Raw genomic sequence first — 19,286 nt, 5'->3', positions numbered from 1 at the left:
TATATATATATATATATATATATATATATATATATATATATATATATATATATATACATATATATATATATATATATATATATATATATATATATATATATATATATATATATATATATATATATATATATATATATATTTATTTATTTATATATATATATATATATATATATATATATATATATATATATATATATATATTTATATATGTATATATATATTTATATATGTATATATATATTTATATATATATATATATATATATATATATATATATATATATATATATATATATATATATATTTATATATATATAAATATATATATATATATATATATATATATATATATATATATATACATATATATATATATATATATATATATATATATATATATATATATATATATATATATATATATATATATATATATATACATATATTTATATATATATATATATATATATATATATATATATATATATATATATATCTTTATATATATATATATATATATATATATATATATATATATATATATATATATATATATATATATATATATATATATATATCTTTATATATATATATATATATATATATATATATATATATATATATATATATATATATATATATATATATATATATATATATATATTTATATATATATAATATATATATATATATATATATATATATATTATATATATATATAGAGAGAGGAGAGAGAGAGAGAGAGAGATACATATAAATTTTCTGTTATTCTCAGGTGATGCTGGGTACCCTTCCGAACCGTGGTTGATAACACCATACCGAGCGCCAGAACCAGGAAGCCCGAAAGTGATTTTAATTCTAGGCACAGCTTGGGTAGAGGCATCATTGAAAGAACCATTGGTGTCTTGAAAAATCGCTTCCGGTGCATTCTTGGTTCTCGGCAGCTCCACTATGCTCCAGCTAAAGCGGCTAAAATTGTGAATGTCTGCTGTGCGCTGCACAACGTTTGTTCGAGCTACATGGAAGAAAACGATCTCGAGGATGTTTGAAATGTTTAGTGTTCTAAATGTAACATGTTTGTGATGTATTTACTACACTTAGGCTAACTAGACGGCACAGCAACGTTTTTTGACTATTCTAATCGTCCAGTCTTTAAAAAAAGTGACCAGATTTTGGCACTCTTTTTAAAACAATTCCTATTTGTGACACTCGTAGAAATGCAGTAGAACTTGCGGTCTATAAACAAAACGAGCATCATCATCCTTTTCCTTCCCAAGTAGTGCAGCCGACGTCGTTATTGGTCAGTGCAGCGGTCCAGAAACGAAATTTATAGGGAATTTCAGATATAGAGCTCGATAGCAAAGTTTTAGAGAAAAACTTTCTTCAACAAAGTTGTTACTTATGATAAAGCGCTTATTGAAAAATGATTAAAAATTGGGGTGACCCAAATTTTCGATTAAATCAAATATCTAACTTTTTTATGGATAGAAGTTGTTTTACGATGTTTTAGCTGCTTTAATTCTAAACAGTGAAAGCACACCGATTTTTTTTTTCGTATTATTTCTTGAAACGAGAAAAATATACGTTGATTTGATCCAAAAAGATAAAAAATTCCAAAAAGTTTTTAGAATAAAATACAATGAATAAAGCTGTTTTTATTAGGATCACCCTATTTCGGAGCTGGTCACTCTGACGACTTAATGAAAAAATACGGCGGTTTGGTTATTTTCATCGAAAATCCATGTCTGCAATTTTGACCACAATTGAAGCCCTTTGGATGACCAACACTCTTGGGAGATAAACCGAAGTGCTTCACGCCAGAACCGTAACTAGATATATATAATAATCGATTATGAAAATATTTAAAAAAAATTATTATTAAATCTTAATCTTAATATTAATAAACATTATTAAATAAAATAAAATAAAATTATCCGTCATTTGTATTTTTGGTCAACACCAAACGGAACCAGCTCTCAAAACTGTCCTTTGTAGCTTGTAGTGGTTCATTGACCCAATTGTGAAAATTTGAGGCATCCGAAGAAATTGGTTGCTTTGTTGTATTCTTGGTCTTCTACAAAAATAACAACATGAAATAGTTATACTAATAATGTAATAAACAGTAAAATACCTTATTTGCTGGTAATTTCAAAAGCGTTGGAAACTGCCTAATTTACCCAGCAAAGTTATCTCCTGTATCTCCAGTAGCCAGTAGCTCCTGATCGATTATTTCTACAATATCAATAGATTTAAATATTATTATTTTCAAACACTATTAATTGAACTAATTACCTAGTACACAAATCGGCATCCAAGAGCAATGATAAATTAATAATCCTGTATCATGTTACCCAGTCAACTATCTGCGCCAATCAAATCTGCTTGCTGGTTGACGCTTTGCTGTTGCCGGGAAGACGATCCAAATATTCGGCAGATTTTTGTAGTACCTTGATGGTAGCGACTTATTCCTTTTTTCTATCACCATTCTCCCAGAACTAACGGCAAACCTCAATCAGTTTCTAGCGGCTTTTTTTTCACGCGAAACAACCAAAACATTCTCGGCGACGGCGATTTGTATCAACTGGAGGTTTTTGAGAATGGATTTTCACAAATGTTCTTTAGAATTTACTTACACTTCACAAATCAATAAAAACTATTCGGTTTAATTTTTTTTTCAAAAAACTAACACCAAACGGCAGAAAAACAAGAAAAAACTACCGGCGCCGGCGATTCGTACAGCGATTCGCAACTTTTGACTGACGTTTGCGAACGAGAGCAAAAAGAATACGGATACGCATTCGTACGTAAACAAGAATGGCACGTTCGTACGAAAGCAACGATGTTCGAAAGCTCGAATTGGTTAGAACGAATCGGATTCGTATGCGTTCGTATGGCATTCGTACGCCGCTGCTGCTTTCGTACGAAAGCGATACGGCCGTAAACAAGAATAAGGGTGATGGACTCGTTGAGTGAGTTATAATTCCATTACGAAGCATTTCAATAATTTGTTCCTCAACATCTTTTTTAAAATGATGCGGGTACTTGTATGATTTGGAGTACGTCGGTTTGTCGTCCTTTGTCGGTATTTGATGTTTAATAGCTGTTGTAGCAGTAAGTTTTTCGTCGGTTTTCAGTAACACTCCCTGGTTGTTCAAAATAGTTTTAATTAACTCTTGTTTTTCCAATGCGGACAGATGTTCCATTCTAATTAAGCTGGTTATTGTTTCCTCATCTAATTTGGATTTTATTTTAAGTGGTATAGGAGTGATAGTTTCAAAATTATTGACTTTTATTTTCAACTTTCCATCCATTACTGGTAAATCATCTCTGTGGGTGAGAATTCATATGGTTGATTTATTATTCTGAGATCCGTAAAGACCTGGTTCTATTATCGCTGAATTATTAAGTTTTTGAAAATTTGGTACTAACCAATCACCATCTGTTGTTGTACTGATTTCGATGTGATGAGAGTTTAGTTTCGTCGTAGGGAAATATTTTTTGTAAGGTATACTAATGTTGCCAATTTCTAACTTCTCTTTATCATAGTCAATTTTGGCTTTAGTCTTTGCTAGAAATTGAGAGCCAATAATCCCGTCAAAAAAATCGTGAAACTTAAGCTCATAATATGTCTGAGTGGGAAGGTTATATCCAATAAGGTTCCCTTTTCCTTTCTTATTAATGTTGTGGTTTCCAGAAATGTTTTTAATTTTTGTGTTTTTGCTCGGTTTACAGTTTGTCAAAATGCCTGGGCGAATGATGTTCTTATTCGCACCTGTGTCAATTAAAAGTCTTATGATTTTATTGGTTTTACTATTCCGACTGGTAATGAAAGGTAAATAGTTTAAGTTGTGTTTTGGCGTCCTTGCACCCAACAAAAATTCAGATCAATGTTTTCTTCTTCGTTTTCAGAGTCCGATGATTTTTCATCATCTGTAACCTCATTGTTGTGTATTTGTCTTTTGTTAAGGGTAAGTTTGGTTCTGGTCGAACCCAGTTCCATAGGTTGAGGAGAGTCGGTATCGTGTTCTGGGGGTTCTGCTTTATTTTTTGTATTTAGTTGGTTTGATATTTTTTTATACGTGGAGGGATTTTTACTGTCATAATTATTGTTTTCTTTATACTCTTTTTTGGGGTGAAATTTGGATTGTTTGAAATTATCCATGTTTGAAGCTGTGCTCTCTTTGCTTCTAAATTTGCACACAAAAGCGTAGGCCGCTTTCATATCTTCGGGGCATGCCGCCTGCGCATACCCAAAGTATGGCTCTTTTAGGCCCGCAAGAAAAGCTGCCAACGCATCCTCTTCTATAAATGCGTTGATCGCCTCCCAGTTGTCTTTATACTTTGGCTTCTGCTTGGCTAGAGATTTTATATTTTGGCATATCTCTTTGCATTTGTTGTAATATTTGTGTACTGACATATTGTCAGTCATCTTGTTTTGCCAAAGTTGGCTTTTGTAGAATGTTAGTTCTTGACGGTCGCCCAAGGCGTTTGTCAAAATCTCTTTAACTTCGTTAAAATTCTGTGGGTTGCCTGCAAGGCAAATGATGTCTTTTGCCTTGCCCTCGATCTTATTGATTATAGCCGTTGTGAAAATTTGGTATTGGCAATCTGACACGAGGTCTTTAAAGACCAGGAGTGTATTTTCTGCTGTGGTCAGCCACCCAGAAAGTTGTTTTTGGCTCCCGTCAAAGCGTGGGATTGCTTTGATTGGGTCTGGAATTTTAAATAGGTTTTCTATATTTGCTGCTGGTGCGGGCGCAGGTGGTGCATTTCGACTCGCACTCGCGTTATTTTGTAGCAAAGTATTGAGTGTACTTTGTTGTTGGTTTTGTTTTTCTGTTAGCTCGTGCAGCATTACAGGCAAGCTGCTTATGTCTGCTGTTATCCATCGTGTGGCTTTCCGTTTCGTTCGAATTGTCGATGGACAATGAAGTCAACAACGGAATATTTATTTTTAAAGGTACGTGTGAGTACTCTTCTGAGCAGTCGGATGAGGTATCCTCTTCTGCTTCTGAATCCTGCTTAGTTAACTTGAGTAGTTCCCTTGCTTTCCGTAAGGCGGACCTACTTTTTGCCGATTGATCTCTTGGAAATTTAGGCATTCAACTAATGGATTTTGATATTGGTTCTATGGGCTCTATCTTGTAGTTTTCCCTATAGAATAGAAAAAGGTACACCTATCTTGTAGTATGTGGCCTTTCTTCCAAAGAAGCCTATCTTGTAGTACTTCTCCGGAGTGGTAGGGAGAAAAAGGTACACCTATCTTGTAGTATGTATCCTTTCTACCAAAGAAGCCTATCTTGTAGTACTTCTCCGGGACGTAAGTAACACTTTTTTTTCCAAATCTGTCTGATTTACTGCAGGCACCTATCTTGTAGTATGCCTTGCGAGTTCACTTGAGCGGGAATAAGCAAAGAAAAATGAAAATTACTTACGATTTTAAAGAAGGTTCCGGCCTGACGATGCTGGTGCTCCAGGTGTAGTGTGGCGGGGGATCCTCAACTCCTTAAACGACGGTTTTCTACGCAACCTTTGGTGCCGCGGATGCTTTCACTTTCAATAAGCACAAGGGGTCACAAATGTTCTTATATCCAGTAATCGCGGGATCACTTTGTGAATGGTTATTAGTCAGTCAATTTCCACTGTTCTTTTCCACACTTTCACTCAGCCGGTTCCCGAAGGCTGCGCCAATTATAGCAGTCGCGTTGCGAGTGGCTAAAAAAAATATTTATTCTACCAAAAACTTACATCTAACTAGATTATTTCACTAAAAGTTACATTAATTATTCACGCGAAGTCACTGATCGACTGTACTCAACTAAATTCCTCAACGAAGTGACTGAATTCCACTGAGTGGGGCTATTTAATAACTATAACTGCTGAGCTTGCAATTCTACTCTCGCTGCTACGTGTTGCGTCCGGTCCCGATTAGAGTTGCTGATGCGTCCGTTTTGTTATGCTGTTTCCTGATGGTCGTTGATTGTTGCTATGTGGGTTCAAAGTATTGATTATGCTTATTGGGCAGAATGCCCTTCGGTGTCCACCGTAATTATATATTATAAAGTCGATACTTTTCATACAATTGAAAAAATTAATGTTCTTGCTCTGTTTCATATGTTATTGATAATTGAAACCGAACTGACAAACAGATAACTATTGAACGTTAATTTTTCTCTCAGTTTTTATATTCTTTGTTCATTTTCACAGAAAAGTCATTTTGTGTGTTACAAGAACTCAACATTCAACATTAACCTGAATATCAAACTTTAGGTTTAGGTTCTTTTATTTAATGATAAAGCCAGCAAAATCAGGAAAATAATATAATATTTTATATCTTTTCAGCCTGGACGAGTTGCGACCCTAATCGAAGATAATAACGTAAGTACAAAACATACATTATATTTACAAGGAAAAAATACGTTGCATGTGGCATGTGCAGAGATGCCAGAGCTTTTTCGTGTAAATCCGTAGGTTCTAACAGTTTTTATTCATTTCGGTAACATTTTGAATAAACGGTTAAAAAGAAGTACATAATTGTCACTAACAGGTTTTTTTTATATGGCATCGAATTGGAAAATCTAAAATCCGAAGATTTTTTTTTTATAACTCTAATATTTATTTAGGCCCAACCGCGAAGCATAACGGGGCCGAACGTCTCTTGGAGCAGGGAAAAGCCAGCTTGAGTACAGCCTGTATCCCGACTGCTCCTCCTCAAACAGGCATAAAAACCCTCTCATCTTTTCTTTTTTAAAAATACAATTTAAAAATACATGTCATTTCAACCTACGACTAACAATAACATTAAATTTTTTTTTTCATGACCATGGAGATAAACCCTTCGGTTGTTGCTCCATCCCGTGAGATTTCAACATCGCTCAACAATTCTTCTGTTGTATTTGATTTGACGATGAAACAAGAAATCCATGGAATTCCCGAACACCTTAAACCAACAGTTGTGCCATAAATATTTTCGGCAAAATTCGGCCACCTCCCAGTACAGAACTCCTTTTTCACGGACGGATCTGTGATGGATGGACAATCCGGATATGGCGTTTTTAACACAGATCATCACATATCCCGCAAACTGGCACAGCCTTGCTCTATATATGTAGCTGAATTAGCTGCCATACACAATTCGCTGCGAATTATCGAGTTCAAGACACCAGGCAATTATTTCATCTTCTCGGACAGCCTCAGTTCTATCGAAGCTCTCCGATCGATTAAACCGGTCAAGCACCCGTCCTATTTCCTTCCGGAAATTAGACGGATATTAGAAGTGCTGGTTGATCGGTCTTTCATTATCTGCTTTGTGTGGGTCCCCTCTCATTGCTCAATCCCAGGCAATGAAGAAGCTGATTTATTAGCGAAAAGGGGTGCCATAGAAGGAGATATATTTGATAGACCGATCATCTATACCGAGTATTTTCACCTGCCTCGACAACTGGCCCTGGCAAACTGGCAGGAAAAATGGGATAAAGACGATCTTGGGCGATGGATGCACTCGATTTCGCCCAAAGTGTCTACAAAAGCTTGGTTCAAAGGGTTAGATTTAACTCGAGATTTCATTCGAGTTATTTCGCGCCTAATGTCCAATCACTATGTTGCAAACGCACACCTTTATCGAATAAACTTAGTCGATAGTAATCTGTGCGAATGTGGAGGGTACGAAGATATAGATCATATAGTCTTCGTATGCCCTAAGTACCACAGAGCAAGGACCAAGCTTATTGATTCTCTCCGAAAACAGAAAGTGACATTTACAATGCAAGTACGGGATGCGCTTGCTAGCCGCAACCCAGCGCTTGTAATACCTATTTATGACTTTTTAAGGGATATCAAGTATCGAATTTGATTATCTCCTTGCTTCTTCTTCTTATTTTTCCAACACAACCTCCATCAAAAAGTTTCACACTAATTCTGTTCCTTTTTTTTTCTTTTATTGATCTTTTTAGAGACACATGAATCATCGCTTCTTTCTGAGAGACATGATCCACCAAACATAGATATAAGTTTTGATTTCTAAAGATATAAGGAACCATCACACCTTAACGAATAGTATTAAGAATTGATATTTACTCATAAAGAGAAGAACTTTATTTATTATTGTTATTGTTAGCCGTAGGTTTAAATGATATGTATTTTTAAATTGTATTTATAAAAGAGAAAAGATGAGAGGGTTTTTATGCCTGTTTGAGGAGGAGCAGTCGGGATACAGGCTCTACTCAAGCTGGCTTTTCCCTACTCCAAAAGATATTCGGCCCCGTTATGCTTTGCGGTTGGGCCTAAATAAATATTAGAGTTTAAAAAAAAACATTAAATTTCTTCTCTATGTTAAATATCAATTCTTAATACTATTCGTTGAGGTGTGATGGTTCCTTATCTCTTCGAAATCAAAACTTATACCTAAGTTTGGTGGATCATGTCTCTCAGAAAGAAGCAATGATTCATGTTTCTCTAAAAAGAATAACACAAGAAAGAAGAAAAAAGGAACATAATTAGTGTGAAACTTTTTGAGGGTAGTTGTGTTGAGAGAAATGAGGAGAAAAAGCAAGGAGATAATCGAATTTGATATTTGATATCTTTTAAAAAGTCATAAATATGTATTACAAGCGCAGGGTTGCGGCTAGCAAGCGCATCCCGTACCTGAATTGTAGACGTCACTTTCTGTTTTTTGAGAGAATCTTTAAGCTTGGTCCTTGCTCTATGATACTTTGGGCATACGAAAACTATGTGGTCGATGTCTTCGTATCCTCCACATTCGCACAGATTACTATCGACCAAGTTTATTCGATAGAGGTGTGCGTTTGCAACATAGTGATTGGGCATTAGGCGCGAAATAACTCGAATAAAATCCCGAGTTAAATCTAACCCTTTGAACCAAGCTTTTGTAGACACTTTGGGCGAGATCGAGTGCATCCATGCCCAAGGTCGTCTTTATCCCACCTTTCCTGCCAGTTTGCCAGGGCCAGTTGTCGAGGCAGGTGAAGATACTCGGTATAGGTGATCGGTCCATCAAATATATCTCCTTCTATGGCACCCCTTTTCGCTAATAAATCAGCTTCTTCATTGCCTGGGATTGAGCAATGAGAGGGGACCCACACAAAGCAGATAATGAAAGACCGATCAAAAAATCCCAAGATGTTTTCGGAAATCCGTATGTTTGGATACCCGTAGATTTTACCTACGGATCCTCAAATCCGTAGATTAATGGAGAAATTTGATCTGGCATGCCTGGTGTCGAGAAGCGTTGGTTCACTCCAGGGATACCAGATATGCAGATTTGTATGAAAGCGCAGGGTTTTAGAGTTCGTGTATAGATTGTTATTTTTTTTTTTTTTTAAACTCTAATATTTATTTAGGCCCAACCGCAAAGCATAACGGGGCCGAATATCTTTTGGAGTAGGGAAAAGCCAGCTTGAGTAGAGCCTGTATCCCGACTGCTCTTCCTCAAACAGGCATAAAAACCCTCTCATCTTTTCTCTTTTATAAATACAATTTAAAAATACATATCATTTAGACCTACGGCTAACAATAACAATAATAAATAAAGTTCTTCTCTGTATGAGTAAATATCAATTGTTAATACTATTCGTTAAGGTGTGATGGTTCCTTATATCTTTAGAAATCAAAACTTATATCTATGTTTGGTGGATCATGTCTCTCAGAAAGAAGCGATGATTCATGTTTCTATAAAAAAGATGAACGAAAGAAAGAAAAAAAAAAAAACAGAATTAGTGTGAAACTTTTTAAGATTGTTGTGTTGGGAGAAATTAGGAGAGAAAGCATAGAGATAATCAAATTCGATACTTGATATCTCTTAAAAAGTCGTAAATGGGTATTACAAGCGCGGGGTTGCGGCTAGCAAGCACATCCCGTACTTGCATTGTAAACGTCACTTTCTGTTTCCGGAGAGAATCTATAAGCTTGGCCCTTGCTCTGTGGTACTTAGGGCATACGAAGACTATGTGGTCAATATCTTCGTACCCTCCACATTCGCACAGATTACTATCGACTAAGTTTATTCGATAGAGGTGTGCGTTTGCAACATAGTGATTGGACATTAGGCGCGAAATAACTCGAATGAAATCTCGAGTTAAATCTAACCCTTTGAACCAAGCTTTTGTAGACACTTTGGGCGAAATCGAGTGCATCCATCGCCCAAGATCGTCTTTATCCCATTTTTCCTGCCAGTTTGCCAGGGCCAGTTGTCGAGGCAAGTGAAAATACTCGGTATAGATGATCGGTCTATCAAATATATCTCCTTCTATGGCACCCCTTTTCGCTAATAAATCAGCTTCTTCATTGCCTGGGATTGAGCAATGAGAGGGGACCCACACAAAGCGGATAATGAAAGACCGATCAACCAGCACTTCTAATATCCGTCTAATTTCCGGAAGGAAATAGGACGGGTGCTTGACCGGTTTAATCGATCGGAGAGCTTCGATTGAACTGAGGCTGTCCGAGAAGATGAAATAATTGCCTGGTGTCTTGAGCTCGATAATTCGCAGCGAATTGTGTATGGCAGCTAATTCAGCTACATATATGGAGCAAGGCTGTGCCAGTTTGCGGGATATGTGATGATCTGTGTTAAAAACGCCATATCCGGATTGTCCATCCATCACAGATCCGTCCGTGAAAAAGGAGTTCTGTTCTGGGAGGTGGCCGAATTTTGCCGAAAATATTAATGGCACAACTGTTGGTTTAAGGTGTTCGGGAATTCCATGGATTTCTAGTTTCATCGTCAAATCAAATACAACAGAAGAATTGTTGAGCGATGTTGAAATCTCACGGGATGGAGCAACAACCGAAGGGTTTATCTCCATGGTCATGAACCGCTGGTATACTGACATACAGGGTTTCTGAACAACTTCCAAACACCTCTCATAGTTCTCGATTATCATTGGGTTTGCTATCTCCGATCTGATGAGGAAACGAAGAGCCAACTCGAATAGCCTCTCTTTGAGTGGTAGTACTCCCGCAATGACCGCTAGAGACATGGTATGTGTCGATTGCATGCAGCCTAGAGCGATACGCAAACAACGGTATTGTATCCTCTCTAGCTTCAGCATGTGTGAGGCTGCGATTCCTCTGAAGCATATGCTGCCGTATTCTATTACGGGGAGAATAGTGGTTTGGTAGAGTCGTATTAAATCCTCTGGATGCGCTCCCCATGATGTTCCTGTTACCATCCGAAGAAAATTAATTCTCGGTTGGCATCTTTGCTTCAGGTAATTGATATGTTTTTCCCATGTGCACTTAGAGTCATACCATACTCCTAGATACTTGAAGCTAGGTGACTGAGTGATGGGTATTCCGGACAGAACTAGCTCGAAGCGAGGTGGTGGTCGCTTTTTTGAAAAGACTACCATCTCCGTTTTTTCAAGCGAGAATTCGATTCCAAGACAACTGGCCCAACCGGTCAGATTATCTAGCGTATTTTGCAGGCTGTTTTTCATGTCTACAGCTAGAGTCGCCGTGACTGATACAACGCAGTCGTCAGCTAACTGGCGCATTGTACAGCCGTCCGTCAAGCATGTGTCGATGTCACTGATGTAGAAGTTGTACAACAGCGGACTCAGACAAGAGCCTTGGGGGAGACCCATGTAGCTTGTTCGTGTTATTGTTGAAGAACCGTGGTTGAAAAGTAAATGCTTTTCAGACAGCAGGTTGATCAAAAAGTTTGTTAATATAGGGGAGAATCCTCTCTGATGCAGTTTCTCGGAAAGAATTTCGATTGAAACTGAATCAAATGCGCCTGTGATATCCAGGAAAACCGAGGTCATTTGTTGTTTGCTGCCAAGAACCATTTCCGCTTCTGTGGCTAGCAATGCCAGGCAATCGTTAGGGCCCTTGCCCCTACGGAAGCCGAACTGGGTCTCTGATAGTTGGTTAGTTGTTTCTGCCCAGTTGTCAAGTCTACGCAGGATCATTTTTACAAGCAATTTGCGTATGCATGAGAGCATCGCAATCGGCCTGTACGAGCGGTGATCTGCGGCAGGTTTGTCTGGCTTTTTGATTGCGATAATCTTAACCTGTCTCCAAGCTTCCGGAATCATATTGTTCCTGATAAGCTTATTAAACAGTTTAAGAAATCGTAGCTTGGCCGAGTCCGGCAGGTTTTTCATCAAATTAAATTTGATCCTGTCCGGTCCTGGAGCCTTGTTCTTGCAAGACGCGAGGGCAATTGAAAACTCCAACATGGTAAATTCTGATTCTTCAATAGCTGTTGTATCGCTAAATTTTTGCTGTGATGGGACAGCGTCTGGGCATACCTTTTTCGCGAAATCATAGATCCAACGTTCAGAGTATTCATTAGCCTCATTACTGTCCGACCTATTGCGCATTTTTCGAGCCGTATTCCAGAGATAGCTCATAGAAGCATCTCTGGGTAACGAGCTTATGAAATTTTGCCAGTATGATCTTTTTTTCAGTTTGTGTAGCTTAGACTGTTTTATTTCCAGCTCCCCAAACTGATCATAAAGCTCAATTGAACCACCATCCCTGAATGCTATGTATGATGTATGATTTTTTTATCTCGGTGCATTCTTTGTCCCACCATTGCTTGTTGGGACGAATTTTCAACTTGTTCTCAGGGGCAGGTCTCTTCTGAGATTGCAACGCGCTATCTAGCACTAATGTTGCAAGGAAGTTGTATTCGTCGGATGAAGAAAGCTCATCCGTTGTTTCGAGACCCTGGGATATTGTGTTCGAGAATTTTTCCCAATCAATATTCCGGGTAAGATCATACTCTACTTCGACTGTGGTAGCAGAATGGAGCCTGCTCTTAATCGAAATACTGATTGGCAAATGGTCGCTACCGTGGGGATCTTGAATAATCTCCCATTTGCAGTCCAAAGCCATTGAGGAGGAACACATCGACAAGTCTAATGTGCTCTCTCGTATTGGAGGCCTTGCGATTCTCGTAGCTAACCCATGTATGTTCAATAAGGTCATATCGAAGTCATCGAGAAAGCTTTCAATAAGAACAGCGCGGCTATCATCCCTGGGTGCGCCCCACGCCGTACCGTGAGAATTGAAATCTCCCAGGATGAGGCGTGGAGACGGAAGCAGTTCCGTTATTTGTGACAGCTGCAACCGGTTAATAACCGCTCTAGGCGGAATGTAGACTGATGCGACAGTGAGGCCCTCCCCAGCAATTGTTATATGGCAAGCAACAATTTCTATTGCATCAATTGCTGGGAGAGGAATTCGGAAGAATGGGTAGCATTTTTTGATACCAAGGAGCACTCCGCCATAAGAGTTTCCTCGGTCTAAACGGATGACATTGAAGTCTTGAACGTCAAGTGTCGTATCAGTTGACAACCATGTTTCAGATAGCGCGAAAATATCGCATTTGCTATCGTGAAGCAGGAGTTTAAATTTATCTAATTTGGGGATCAAGCTTCTACAGTTCCATTGTATGATCCTTGTTGTCGATTCGTCACTTCGGCTGTCTGATTTAGACATCGAAGGATACGAACGCGAGGAGGGGCCATTTGGTGCTTAATTGCTTACCCAACATGCAAATTGTTGGAAGCCAAGCCGAAATCATACTCTTGAGGGAATCAGATAGACCAAAAGTGGTAAATATCCATTCAACGATCATTTTGAATGAGATACGTCCATCAGTGGTCGGTATTTCAGATTCCGATGTCTGTTTTTTGGCGGAAGCAGATTGTTTTCCTGGTAGTTTGGGAAACTCTTTATCGAAATTGTTACCCTCAGGATTAAGCTTGAATCCTGGAGGTGACGGCTTAGCAATATTTTGCTTGGAAGGTGGACCACTTGGGGTATCTATATGTGTTTTCTTCTGCTCCTTTCTAGGAAGCTTGGGGGAAGATACGCTTGGTCGTTTACGCACGGCTCCACTTGACGGAAGAGGTTGATATACCTCTTCATCATCATTGGGATCGTCATGTTCCAAGCTGGAATATGGGTTTTCCTGTTGCTGTAAGGCAGTCTTAAGCATCTGTGCAAATGACTGCTTACAGCGTTGTTTTGTCGATTTTTTCAACGCTTCTGAGCGTTGTTTATATTTTGGACACGCCTCGACTTCATGTGGATCACCACCACAAAGACAGCATTTTGTCTCTTGATCGCCGCAAGCGTGGTTAATCTCGGAGATTTCACCACACTTGGAGCATTTAGGTTTCTTGTTGCAGTAGGTCTTCGTGTGCCCTAACTGCAAACAATTCGTACACGTCATGACTTTTGGAAAGAAAAGTCTCACGGGTAGTCGAAGCTTGTGGAGCTCGACAAAATCCGGGAGTACTTTTCCCTCAAAAGTCACTCTAAACGAGTCATTTGGGGAATAATTGCCCGTATTATCCTTCGAATACATTCTCCTGCATTCGAGGATTTTTATTTCAGGAAGGGATGGATTTTTAAAGCATCCAACACCTTTCACAACATCCTCTTCGGTGAGGTCAGCCTCGGTTATAACACCCTCTATTTCAACTACGCGTGCCGGTATATAAACGCGGTACTCGATATTGAAATTTGGATCCTGGACGACAGCATTTGCTTGTCGGGGATCCGAGAATGTTGCCTTGAGTCTATCCGCTTTGACCTTGTAGACCTCGGTCAAGCTCGAGTACTTTTCCTTTAGAGTTTTGCGTATCTGTAAAACTCTGAGAGGCTTGTTTTTGGGTCGGAAATACACGACCCAACGTAGACCAGGTTGGTTAACCTGATACATTTTAACCCGAGTTGACTCATCTTTACTGGATGGGATAACCGGGGCAGTTTTACGGGGTCTTTTACGCTTTTTAACGACATCGAAAAAAGCGTTATTTTCATTATTCGGGATGTCAGAAAAATCCATCCCGGGCTCGTCACCTTCTGAGCAAGATGAGATGTCCGGTGGAATAGGCAATCCACCTACCGCCATAGCGGTTGTGAACTATATGCCGCTACTAATTAATATATGGAATATATTGAAATACTTATATATTTAAAGCTAAAGAGTATGACTATATATAAATAGGAGAGGAAATACGAAATCGAAATATATCTGTATGTATATATGGAAATAAAAAGTTTAAAAAAAAAAAAATATAAAGGTTGTGTCACTTATCTTTATATGTATGTGAATCAGCAGCACTGCTTGCGCTGTCTCTTCAACTGCAGAGCGGCGACGCCGTACGCTTTCCTCCCGTCAGGGTTCCACAGCACACGCGCCAACTAACCACTACCACAGCTCCGTACTTCTCTGCTGCGGGAATCGACCTACGCTGATGCTGGACCAGCACGACACCTTTCAGCACTCGCGCCAAAACAAGCACGACTCACCACCTTCACACGCGCACGCAGCAATCGCGCCGCTTAGCACCACTACCACTGGCGCTGTTCGGCAGTCGGGGCTCCCCCACCAATAACGACGCGTATTCGCACGCCACACAACACCAACGCTAGAAAGAAGCGAGATATTAATTTCGGTAATTCACAGAGCACTCAAGAAAAACGACTTTCCTGCTCGGCTGCCGAAAAGACTATGATAGATTGTTATTGATTTGCATTATTGGCAGATTTTTGTCCGAATCTCCTTATATTTGCGCAAATTTTCTCAAAATGTGTGCAGATTTTTTGGCGATTTTTTTTTAATCACGGATTTTTTTTTTCATATTTCAAGCAGATTTTAACGGTGTTTTGAGTAGTTGCAGACATTTTTCAAAAACATCTGGGATCTCTGGTTTACTCTACCAAATCGCAATAACCATCGCTAGAACTAAAATATTTGTTAAATGAGTATATAAGCTGTATGACCCACGATCACCCATCAGGGTGGAAAGGTTCTTTCTAGCTCAATTCTCGTGGTCACATAGGAGTTTTTGATAACTCTCACTCGCCTCCACAGGCGCACCATGGGTAAAGTCCCCAGGCCCAGGACAGAAAGTGTCAGAAACTAACTTTGTTTCGTATTGCATGGTCTAACACTGACGTAATGCAAATTCGCCAGATGGGTATAGTTATATATGAGGTAATGAAAACTAGAAAACTTGTGAAGTTTCTGTTTCACGAGCACAATGGGGCTTACTAAGAGAGAACTTCAAACCCTTTTTTGTTTGTGGTTCGATTTGTTCCTTAATTACGGATTGTGAAGTTCCTTCGAGTTTTCATAATCATGGTTAAATTTAAAACGATTGCTATTATATAATAAGGAAAATGAGGTAGTAAGTGTTACGTCCGTTTATCTCTTTTCTCATGTATCTCACATGTGTTCACATTTTTTCGTGTTTCGAATACCATACAAAGTTTGGTATATCACTCTTTCATTGCATTTTTATCTGTTCTGTAATAATGTACATAAAACTTGAACTCTATTCCAACAATAATTCATTTGTCGTTCCAGGGGATCACCTGGGGTTGCGCATTCCGAGTAACCGGAAGCCTGGCACTCGAATATCTGAAACAGCGCGAATGCACCCTGGGAGGCTACGCTACCGATTACATCAAATTCTTTCCACGCGTTGCGAGCGAACATTCCGGCTTCAGCGGTGAAGCGTTTCTGACACTAGTTTACATTGCAACACCGAAAAACGAGCTCTGGATTGGAGAAGAGCCATTGGTGGAAACGGCCCGCCAGATCGCCCAGTGCCGGGGACCGAGCGGACATAACGTCGAATATCTGATCCGGTTGGCGATATTCATGCGAGAGGAATTGCCGGGGGCAGCGGATGAACATCTGTTCGAACTTGAAGATCTGGTGCGCCGATTCGTGGCGGAGGCAAACGTGGCGATCGGAACATTACTCGGTAGCACACCGCGTCGAATTCGAAGGGATTCGCACGAAGAAGTTCGGCGGCATGTATCATTCGAGTATACTTCACGCGTTCCCGAGAAAAAACTGCGCTGTTTGCACATTTGAATCACATATTTGACTTATAAAATTGTTTTTTACTATTCTACGATATTCTCAGCGAATGTGAGGCTTGTATGTATATTTACTTCGATGTAGCTTGTTGTGTAATAATCACCTATACTTTAATCAGCGAATTAGCGTTTCTCTAATACGCAATGTGTTACTACGTCAGTTCCACATTATAAAATAATAATTTAATATACAGACTAAAAACAAACCAAAATTAGCCACTTAAGATTCAGAACCGGCAGCTTTCTCATAGAAAATTAAAAAAGCATTGTTACTCAAAAAGGGGTTTCTTATTCGAAAGAAAATAATCTACTTCATTTTAATTCGTGAGAATCTCACTCGCCCGGCTTTCGATGAGCTGTTCCATAGAAGTGATCGATGACATCCAGGTGTCGAGAGTACCAGCCATGGCCGCAACCTGCTTCCGGTCTAGTACTCTGGGTTGAACCCAGGTCATATTAACGACCCCGGCCACTTCATCGATTGCACCTTTAACCAATCCTTGGGCTAGTGCTTTCATAATAAGTATCTCAACCTCCTTGATGGGCAGCTTCGCTTCTGCGGCGATCTCTTCGAAACTTATGGTGCGCTTATTGGCGGGTCGTTTAAAGGTCATCTCCATTAGACACAGGAGGGATATTTTTTGGCGAAGTTTCACTTCCTGGGCAGCCAAATCTGCAATGGTGCTCCATTTAGGCTTCATCTGTTCAAACTTGATGATGTCACCGAAGTTGAACGCACGCAGCAGCTCCACTAACCATTCATTCTCGGTTCCATTTAAGGACTCTAGGATTGGATGAGCCAACTGGTAATGTAAATAGTTGAAAGTTCATTATACTTTTTCTCTATCATAAAAACGTGCATTAAAAGTATTACCAATTCTCCTATGTTGTAGATACCCTCGCCTAATAAAGCTGCCAAACCGAGGAAAAACGCTTGTTGTGGCCATTGATCCTTTGGATATGAATCCATAGAGCAACCCAAAAATTGCAGACCGCATCGATAGTAGTCACTATGCTGTCCAACTAGTCTGTAATTCAAATAAATATTAGTATTAAGGATGAACTATTTCCGAAGCCAGCAACTTCTTTATCTTCACAGGCTAAATATAGTTAAATCAAACGTACACATTTGTAATGTTCCTAAGCTCCAGTAGAAATAGCTCTTCTTTACCGATTTCAAAAGTTCATGAGATCAGCCAATACAGTGCTTTGTAGCAGGGTAGCTTCATTCGTTCCTGTAGTATGCACAATTTACTTACCGGTAGTAATTGGCTGCTAACATGTAGTATTTGCCGTGTACTGGCGTCACATTACCGGCCTCTTCCAAGATGTCCTTCAAATCCTCAATTATCTTTTTCGTTTCGTCCAGCTCGTTTAGATGCTCCAAATAAATCTGTCCCTGCAGTACTTTGCACATCCATAGTGCCTCATCGCACACCTTCACTTTTTCCTTTAGTTTCTCTAGAAAATTAACCGCTTCTTTTTTGTCCGCTATGAATGAAATGACGATGGTCAGAATCTCCACGAGACCATACGGATTTATTCTAAAATAGCGAAGCATTTTAACATCCTTCAGTGACAGGAAAGGATAGAAGGAAATACTTACTTAGTCTCAAAAGAAGTAATAAAATTGTGATACAGAGCTAACAAAGCTTCTTCATTCTGCAGGGCTGGATTCTTAACGAAACTATTGAGTTTAATAGTTAACTCGTTCCACAATCTGCAAGGAAAAATTCAATAGTTTCAAGCAAACAGTCAACCTTAACCATTCAGATTTACTTCTCATTGTACAGCTCCTCAATTTGAGTCCACTCAGCGGCTAAATCTTTGTCGGTAATTTTCTTCTGTTCTGCCAGATATGTGGCGACGTTAGCAGTCGACATGACGATTATTTTCAAGATTACCGTCGCTTAGATAGGTGAATCAATTGTAAATTTTTAAATAATGTTCCAAGCAGCACCTTTTTAACTACGGCTTTCCAGGTTGTGAATGTTTGACAGATGGGAATGAGTTTGCAACAAAGTGACGTTTATATGTTTTAGGGAAATGATTTCTAGTGCTCGCCGCTGGTAACATGCGGCGCGGCGATACCAAGAAAGACGATATGATTCCCATGGGATAGTCTATAAAATACGTATTGTGAAAAGAAAAACCATCCAGTGCTGATAAAAGTCAGTTTCCCCGGCAAAATTTTTCGAAAATTACAGCCAATCATTTTCAATTTTCACTTCCAATGATCGCAGCACTACTTCAGATACACTAGATTTTCGTCCTAGTAACGTGCTGTTATACTCAGATGAAATAGATCGCGCGCATCGTACACGGTTACGGAATAAAATTTGACGACAAATCCAACCAAATGATCTTCACTTCAAAGCGAAAAAGGAAAACAAACAGTCCACTTAACCAAAATGA

The 19,286-nt window shown here is 38.9% G+C and overlaps 2 protein-coding genes and 1 long non-coding RNA gene across 3 annotated transcripts; 1 reads left to right on the top strand and 2 right to left on the bottom strand.

The window, feature by feature from the left end:
- Positions 1-1,849: 1,849 nt before the first annotated feature.
- LOC129733786 (uncharacterized) lies at positions 1,850-2,960 on the bottom strand. Its single transcript, XR_008729703.1, has 3 exons — positions 2,292-2,960; positions 2,131-2,231; positions 1,850-2,073 (listed from the first exon to the last, which is right to left on the bottom strand). It is a non-coding gene; the product is annotated as an uncharacterized LOC129733786 (long non-coding RNA).
- Positions 2,961-3,824: 864 nt separating this feature from the next.
- On the top strand, positions 3,825-17,151 carry LOC129733787 (glutathione-specific gamma-glutamylcyclotransferase 1). The gene is made up of 4 exons (XM_055695302.1): positions 3,825-3,831; positions 3,909-3,967; positions 6,342-6,377; positions 16,351-17,151. Exons 1-4 carry the CDS (start codon positions 3,825-3,827, stop codon positions 16,864-16,866), a joined length of 618 nt encoding a protein of 205 aa, XP_055551277.1. The 3' UTR covers positions 16,867-17,151.
- LOC129733785 (26S proteasome non-ATPase regulatory subunit 13) lies at positions 17,138-18,885 on the bottom strand. Its single transcript, XM_055695301.1, has 5 exons — positions 18,651-18,885; positions 18,478-18,591; positions 18,131-18,415; positions 17,746-17,899; positions 17,138-17,674 (listed from the first exon to the last, which is right to left on the bottom strand). The coding sequence occupies exons 1-5, from the start codon at positions 18,752-18,754 to the stop codon at positions 17,189-17,191; spliced, it is 1,143 nt and encodes a 380-aa protein (XP_055551276.1). The 5' UTR covers positions 18,755-18,885; the 3' UTR covers positions 17,138-17,188.
- Positions 18,886-19,286: the final 401 nt, after the last annotated feature.

This window comes from Wyeomyia smithii, unplaced genomic scaffold, assembly GCF_029784165.1.
Source record: "Wyeomyia smithii strain HCP4-BCI-WySm-NY-G18 unplaced genomic scaffold, ASM2978416v1 HiC_scaffold_69, whole genome shotgun sequence".
In the NCBI taxonomy this organism is placed as follows: domain Eukaryota; kingdom Metazoa; phylum Arthropoda; class Insecta; order Diptera; family Culicidae; genus Wyeomyia; species Wyeomyia smithii.
The sequence above is the reverse complement of the archived record's forward strand: the minus strand, read 5'-3'. Positions and strand labels throughout refer to the sequence as shown.